The following is an 8,380-nucleotide window of genomic DNA, read 5'->3' as shown; positions in this document are numbered from 1 at the left end:
CAGCGCTACATAGTGAGTTCGAGATCACATACGGAAACTATCTCAAAACAAACAAACAAACAAAAAACCTATTTCAGGAAATCCAACTTAAAGTGATTATAGAATTAGGAGGAGTCTACTGGTTGAAGGAAAGTACATTTTCCAACTCTTTCAAACTTTATCTGTAATATTTAGGGGTCTACGAAAGAACATGTTTTGCATACAACAGTTTGATTGCCCAAAATAGCCAGTGTAAACCCTGAGAATAAAATATCATAAGTAGGAATGGCCCTGATACATATCATTTTATCATCTGTATTACTGTGCAAACTTAACTCAGTACAGACATGCAAAACCTGTTACTAGAAACCTTAGAGTAACTATGGTCTAGGACTAAGTAAAATTACACAAGAATTGCCAAAATAAACACCAAATTTCATATGATTTGAAGACAAGAGAAAGCCATCTGTGCAATTAGTTCACTGAGAATAAACCACAGTCTGATGGGACTGAAGATTTGACAAACAATCATTATAATGTTAATAGCCATGCCAGTAGCACAAAAATCAGAATAACTCCAGGGATTGCAGAGAGGTAGTAATCTACCCAGAGCTGGCAAGATGTTCTATCAAGACACAGTACACAGAGAATCGTGTATTTTGTTAGCAGATAGAAAAATGAGCTCAAAGAGCATGTGGCCAGACAACGACAGAGTGTGAGCTGTCAGGAAGCTCTCTGTCCAACCTAGAAACACAACTGGGTTCAAATCTAGATGGATTTTAGGAGAGAATTCACTCTCTTTCTTGTTTTTGTTTTGTTTTGTTTTGTTTTTTTGAAACAGGGTTTTAATCCTGGTTAACCTAATCCTTGCTGTATAGACCAACCTGTGCTGGAACTTGCAGTGATCCTCCTGCCTCTGCCTTTAAATGTTGGGATTAGAAATGTGTGACTCTACATTCAACTTACAAGAGAAATTTCCATCTCTGCCAAATAATACATAAGTTATAATTACTGGTTGGGCTTCCATATGATGCTTCCAAATACTTGCGAGACACTAACTCTAACTAGGCAATCTGTGTAAGACGAAGAAAGTCTTACCTGCCCAGGACTGTGGGGTGGGTAAAGGACTGACTTCATTTTATACAGGTGAGAAAACAGGCTCTGAGATCAGGTGAACCTCTTCCCTTCTTTACCAGGCTGGTAGGTGGCAGAACCTCCAAAGGGTCCTAACTCCTTTATACTGCCTATCTTTAGAAAATGCCATTTTCTTCCCCTGGGAGCCAAGAAGATTCAAGGAAATGTTGTAGTCTGTAGACCAGACCAGCAACGCTGACACAGCTAGTGAGAAATGAGGGCGCACTCTCTACATTATTAAAAGCCTAACCAGTAGCAGACACTTTACATTTAACATAGGCAGCCAATACAAGAAGTTTATGGATCCTGAAATCCTCCATATGCTCCATTTTAAAAGAAGTGTATTAAGTTTTTTCTTTACTTTAAAAGGCAAGATATATTAAAATAATCAAATGCAAAATAATGTTTGATTTAATTTTCACAAGAATCCAATTTAATTCTTTAAAAAATATTTAATAAGTACTTAGGTGTTCAAGTAACATCCTAAGCACAAGATATATAAAAGATGACTTTATTAAAAATTAAATATAAGGAAGGGTGTCTCTGTTTTAAAGTCTTACAGTCTACAACAATCCTCTGCAATGACCCCATTCTACAAGACCTGACTCAAAGGAGTTAGCTCATCAGGTTAAGATCTAAGTGAATAAAAACCGATGCAGAGCTGCCATCTAACCCTAAACCTGCACACTTGGCTTTCCTCTCACCTTGATCTTATATGCAGTTACTTATAGCAAAGCTACCCGGCTAGGTCCCGTTAGGAATTGGGTCATGAAACCTTGTGAGGGCTGCCCTTGGTGCCCACTCTGTCACAAACCCATTGAATACATATGGATAGACGTGCTGCTGTATACTCAGAAGGGGGGAAGTACTAAAGACAGCATACTTTATAAAGAGAGGTTCCTATGGACCTTTTGTCCCACAAGCATGAAGTCCTGAGCTCAGATTCTCCAGAACCTACACAAAAAGCCAGACATGGCAATTCATGTCAATGATCCCAGCACTGGGGAGGCAGAGAAAGGAGGATCCCTGGGCTTGCCAGTCTAGTCAAGGTGCGAGTCAGCTTCAGCATCAGTGAGACCTTGTCTCAAAATATAGAAGATACACAGTAACTGAGGAAAACATCCAAAGCCGACCCCTGTCCTCCATGCACACACATGAACACACACAAATATATACACACAGCTGTCCTCCATGCACACACATGCACACACACAAATATATACACACAGCTGTCCTCCATGCACACACATGCACACACACACAAATATATACACACAGCTGTCCTCCATGCACACACATGCACACACACACAAATATATACACACAGCTGTCCTCCATGCACACACATGCACACACACAAATACATACACACAGTAAATAGAATCTGTAAGGAAAGGACCCAGTTAGAGCAAAATGTGGTAAATCCATCTAGCTGTCTCCTATTTTACTCAACTTTGGAATCAAGTTTACTTGTATGAGCTGGCTACAACTGGAGGGTCTTGTTAGAGGTCCATTTGGCTATTTGTGTATTGTAACTAGCCTAGACTTGTTAAAGTACACTTCCCCTAAACAAAATGAATGAGGAGTACATGATTCTGAAAGAAATACTAACGGAGTAGCTATGGCTACACTGAGTAGTAAGTTTAAAACTGTGTTCCCAGTGTTTACACCAAAGCTTCATAACAATCAGATTCTAGAAAACTCACTGAAAGTCAAACCTCATTCTAACCAAGTGATGATAAACGAGAACAAGGCTATCAAATATAAAACATGTTTAAAATATAAAAACAGGGCCTGAGAGGTAACAGTGGCTAAGAGCATTCACTGCTCTCCAGAAGACCTGATGTAATTCCTAGCATGCACTGTGGGTGGGTCCCAACCTCTTGTCTGTCACTCCTAGCCATTAGATACTTTCTTCTGGCCTCTGTCAGCACTCACACACGGCATACATTCACAGACATATAAATTTAAAAAAACAGAAAATATAAAAATATATAAAGGGACTAATGATATATAATGATATCTGTCCTATATAAGTGAAAATAGATTTACTAAGTCGGGTGAAAAGTATCTTAAAAGAATGAGAGTTAGCTCTCTGTCAAACTTTGCTAACTATACTTTTAGGTTATAATCGTAAGAGAAATCTCCTGGCACATTTTAAATGTAAAAACAAGGAAATGAGAAGAAATTCTCCGAGTAACTTGATTAAACTCTTTACAAAATTATAGAAAATTTTACATGAAACTTCCTTTTGAACTCTTAAAATTTGCTTGCTATGTTATCTCACTTTCTGTGCTCCAGAGCCCTAAAACTTTTCATCTGAACAGTGGAAGCATTTCACAGTAGCTATGAAACACTTTCAAACACTGGCTCAGCAGACAGAAAAATGCATAATTCAGAGTTCCCATCATAGACAGAAGCTAGGTGATATTATACCTCATGCAATGGTTTGCTTCACAAGTCTATAAAGTAATATTGTAGTTTTCATAAAGGACATCCCTTGAAGCCAGAGACAACATATTTTTCCTCTTTACCTATGTACACTGTCAACTGCTGGCAGAACCTACACTGCTTACATACAAAGTTTCATGATCTGCTTTCAATTTCTTACCTAATCAATAAATCGATTCCCTAAGAATCACCAACAGGAATGCTCTGCTAGCTTATATTTGTCCTGCCTTTAAAAAAAAAAAGTTTTCTTTAAAAATATACATTAGTAATTCAGGTTTGATAACTTCCCAGCTAACTGTGTATCATTAGCTCCTATTAACGGTATGTACAGGTGAGCTTCATACTTACCATATAGTTGCCATAAGCATGATCAAACATTTCCAAGACTTGATTTCTAATTGTGAAAAAACAGAGAGGGAGACAAGTTAAGTATATTCTATCTACTGTACTTCAGGAACATAATTCTCCCTCATAAAAGCACACTAATAAAAACATAAAACAAGCTAGGATACCACAGATCGAGTAGAGAAGCCTTTCTTATCTTACCACAAGGAGCTGAGCCAAGATTTTACTATTCCTAGTCCTGGCAATTTATATAAAACTTTTTTTTCCCCTAAGAAAACTATTGGATGATCCATGTCAGAATGGCAGAGAAGGAATGCAGGTCTTGAAGAAACCACTACTGCTATTAACATAATTGCCTAACTTACCCTTGGAGTGGGACGTCTCTAGACGACTCCTCAAAGCAACAGGTACTAGCACCATTTATTGCTTATTCTATATATTCTACTAAGGGCAGTTGCGGGGGTGTATACTACTATGAAATAAAAACATTTTCTCAAGCCTTTGCCTTGCCCATTAAACTGAGCAAAACCACTAATACCTAGTTAAGTATATACTATGTTTGTCTCCTTTCCAAAAGATACACTTTCTAATGTACTGTGCTCTCTTAAAAACACTCCTAAAAAGTAAAATTCACTTCAAAAGTAAAACCTCTAAAGCTTAGGAGGAGTTAGAAGGGAGACTTCTAGCTTTCGGGAGGCTAGGGCTAGAAGATCACACATTCAGGATCAGCCACAGCAGATGCTTACGGAGGAACCAGAGAAGGGAGGGAGAAAAGAGGAGAGACAGACTTACACCGACTTCCAATACAGCTGTTTGAAATGCAGGTTTCAGGTACCCAAACCAGATTTACAAACCCCACAAGTCTCAGAAACTAAGAACTAAGTCTTACAATGAAGCATTCTCATAACCAGGGCTTGAGTGTTATTACAAAAGCTAATGTGAGAGCCAGGCAGGGCCAAATAAAGTAACTAGCAAAGGAAAACAGCCAAACAAGTCTTTTACTAATGCTTCTCTTCCCAAAGTCCCAGATACTAAAATCAGGGATAGAAAAAGTAGTAAAGAAAAAAAGTAGTAAGAAAAGTAGTAAATGACTGGCGGTATTTCTCCCTTCCTATTACACTATACTGTCATTTTCAGAACAATGGAAGATGAAGTGCTGATAACAATAAAGCTTACGGGCAGAAAAGATATAATATCCAGACCCTGGCTAATGACCAGCAAGGTCAAGTGCACTTCATTTTGGTGACCTAAATAAGTCCTGGCAACTTTTATGACTATTTTAAAACACTTAGCCATTAAAAACAAGACCTTGGTTGGCAAGATGGTTCGTTGGGTAAAGGCACTTGCCACAGAGCCTGCCAATCTGAGTTTGATCCCAAGAACCCACATGGTGGAAGGAGATAACCAATTCCAGTATGTTGTTCTATGACTTGCACACCAGCAAATGGAATTTTAAAAAATCTTCCTACTATTGTGTTACAATATTGTACATTTACACATACCCAGGGAATTTCAGAAAAGTAAGCAGTATCTTAGAGAATTCCTCATCTTGCAAATAATAAAAATCTCTCAAGCAGCTTCAAAGTCAAGGCCCCACAAAACCTGCAAGCTCTAACGTAAAAATGGGATAGGTTAACTTTTCCTTCCCCAAAGTAGAATGATTGATTAATATCAAGAAGGGAAATCTCTTGTCCCTGGAGATGCTACAGCCTAATGGTGGAACACAGATTTAAAAACCTTAACTTTGAGAGCTGTTAATTTTCCAAATTATGAGTAAATTATGATTGCATACAAGGGTACACTTTCATCTTGCAACAACCAACAAGTCCCATGTCATCAACTTCAAACAGAATGGCACAGTGACTGTGTTCAACTGTTAAAAATCTTTCTATCAGCTTAGCAACTGCATAAGACATATCGGAAATCTGCCCCTCCCATTTAAAAATGTTTCCATTCCTAAATAATTTGTAGAAATGGTTTTCTAAAGTCACACTGCCTCCCAACGTCAATACCGACTGCACTGATTTATATTCTGTTAACTAAAAGGATTAGCAAGATCACCTGTCCTGAAAAGAATTTTCCGTGAAAGGCAAGACTACATACGATCAGCAATTGAGCAAGCACTGAGCAAGTGTTCGAAATCACTGGGGTGGGGGGTTGGGGGGATACAGCTTGGTTTTTTGAGGCTGAACCTGGGGCTGATAGGCCAATGACTCATATAAATTTTAATAAGTCAAATAAAATAGTTGCAACCATAATAAAAATATAACTTCCCCTCCCCCCAAATCTTAAGGGAGTACAGCACTGTGCAGAGTGTGAGCTATGAGATCAGACATAGGTTAAAAAATATAAATGTAACAAAAAAAAAAAAACAATAAACCTGACTCCAATGACCACTTTAAGACTCTGAGCAAATTAACCTTGAGTCTCAGTTTCTTCACTTGCACAATGGAGACAGCATTCACCCCGTGATGAAATAAGAGTTTTAGAGATGGCATGAGTTAAATGCCAACAGAGTGGGAACATCATTAAAATGTCACAAAATAATACATTAAACTTATAAAGGAAAAAAAAAGGAAGATACTAAAATTCACTGGTAATTTTGTTTGACTAGCTGACACTTCATCTTCTTTTTCTCAACTTTTTATTTGCTCTTTTATTAAAAAATGTGTACAGTTCTTCTGAAATGACTGAAATAAAGAAGCATCTACATTAGAACTGAATGGCTCTAGTTTCCTTTCATCTTAACATCGTGGGCTAAGTTACCTTTTATTTTTTCCTGAGTTCAGGCAACTTTTTTTTTCTTGTAAAATGTTATGTTTTCTATTTATATATTACCCTATAACTTCCTTTAGTACAGAACTCTTTCTAAATGTTTGAGCACCCCAGAGCCCGTTCTGTTCTTTCAAAATGCACCCCTTTATACACTTATCTCTAACAGAGTCTTTATTTCTGTAGGACAGATTCCCCAGAGAAAGAAATGAATCAAAGGACAAGGACAGTTTAAAATTCCGGAGTTGGTGTCAATAAGTCACACGGTCTACATTCCCACCCAGTTTTCTCACATCTTCACTAGCCAGTGCTGCATTCTGTGCTTACTAACGGACAAGCAAAACCCACCCACCCACCTCACTGTTTTAATAAGCATCTCTCACAATCAACGCTCCGTGCTACTGACAGGCACGCATTTCCTCTTCTCTCACTTAACTTCACAGTTTTTCCAAGTTCCAGAGATTTTCCACTTCGTTCGTAGTCATTTGTGCCACTTCGAATGTATTAGTATTACTGGATTAAATGCTATAAATAGTGTTTTGGAACACTTCTAAGACTCATAAAACTACTCTAAAGGGATACACTTAATCAAGGCCTCTGAATAACATTAAATCGCCTGCTCCATTTCACAAATGTGTAGGAAAGAAAACACAGCAAGGGGGAGAGTGAAGTCAGAAAAGTTCAAGTTCCAGTGAACGCCCCTTTTCCTTTAACAGGTGTAAACACGGTAACATTTTCCCGCTGGGAGCTCACTTGGGCAAGACCTCTGTACCTGCTTCCGCCAAAGGCGCCCCAACAACTCCGCTACCCAGGCGGTAGCCCCTCCACCAACCCCTGACATGGCAGAGGCGCTGACACACCACCACATATGTCACAGGCTGCCCAGGAGACACTCGACAGTCCCCGAGGTCACGTCCCGGGGATCAGCTCCCATCCTCCTGGACCCTGTCCACCGCACCGAGGTCCTCCAGCCTCACCAGCTGTTACAGTCACCACAGAAAAAGTCCACTGTGCGCCGGGGGCGCAATGACAGGCACCTCCACTGCTGGCAACCTCGCTAAGAAACCCACCCGGACAGCCACGCACCCTTACCCAAGCTTCTGCTTCTCTTCCCTACTCATGGGTGCGGCTCCTGCCGTGCACACGGACGTGGCCAACATCAGACAGAGCGCGGCCGACACTGCCACCAGGCTCCATGACGCTCGCTGGGGGACCCGGCACCCACAGCCCCGGCGGCCGCCGGCTTCGCTCATGGCCCCGCGGTTCCGCGCACGCGCAGCTGCTACACCCGCACGGTGGGCCACATTGCGGGCTGCCGGCGGCGAGGAGGCTGCGAGCCGTGTCGAGGGCGGGCTGTGGAGTGAGGCTGGCGGCCGCCGGCGCCAAACTGTTTGCCGAAGCCACCGAGCCGGTCTCCAGCGCCAGCGCTGCCACCACCCTCCGCCCTCCACGGCTCGGAGCACCGCCCCCAGCTTTCCGGTGTCGTAGTCTAGGAAACCGCCTCCCCAAGGCTACTTCCGGGTAGAGCCGAAGTGGGATAGCCTCGGGACCAATGGAGACAGCCTCGGAGAGGGGCTGGCTGCAGCTACAGGACCAGGCATTGGCCAAGAGAAGCGGGACGTGGACAAAAGGCGGGACTGGGCAGGGAGCTGTCCCTTCGACCCACCTCCGACCCCAGGAGTTGCCACCTGGGGACTAC

At 41.3% G+C, this 8,380-nt stretch overlaps 1 protein-coding gene across 4 annotated transcripts in view; it reads right to left on the bottom strand.

Annotated features, from left to right (window-relative positions):
* Positions 1-8,152, bottom strand: part of Edem3 (ER degradation enhancing alpha-mannosidase like protein 3) — a 64,057-nt gene extending 55,905 nt beyond the window's left edge. Inside the window, exons 1-2 of one of the 4 annotated variants that reach the window (XM_034513024.2) lie at positions 7,774-8,152; positions 3,913-3,958 (exon numbers count right to left, since the gene is read on the bottom strand). In XM_034513024.2, coding sequence (XP_034368915.1) covers positions 3,913-3,958; positions 7,774-7,934 — 207 coding nt within the window. In that variant the 5' untranslated portion in view covers positions 7,935-8,152. The remainder of the gene's footprint in view (positions 1-3,912; positions 3,959-7,773) is intronic. The other 3 variants (XM_076941333.1, XM_034513029.2, XM_034513026.2) reach the window with 3 other exon arrangements.
* Positions 8,153-8,380: the final 228 nt, after the last annotated feature.

This window comes from Arvicanthis niloticus, chromosome 10 (assembly GCF_011762505.2).
Source record: "Arvicanthis niloticus isolate mArvNil1 chromosome 10, mArvNil1.pat.X, whole genome shotgun sequence".
NCBI classification, from domain to species: domain Eukaryota; kingdom Metazoa; phylum Chordata; class Mammalia; order Rodentia; family Muridae; genus Arvicanthis; species Arvicanthis niloticus.
The sequence above is the reverse complement of the archived record's forward strand: the minus strand, read 5'-3'. Positions and strand labels throughout refer to the sequence as shown.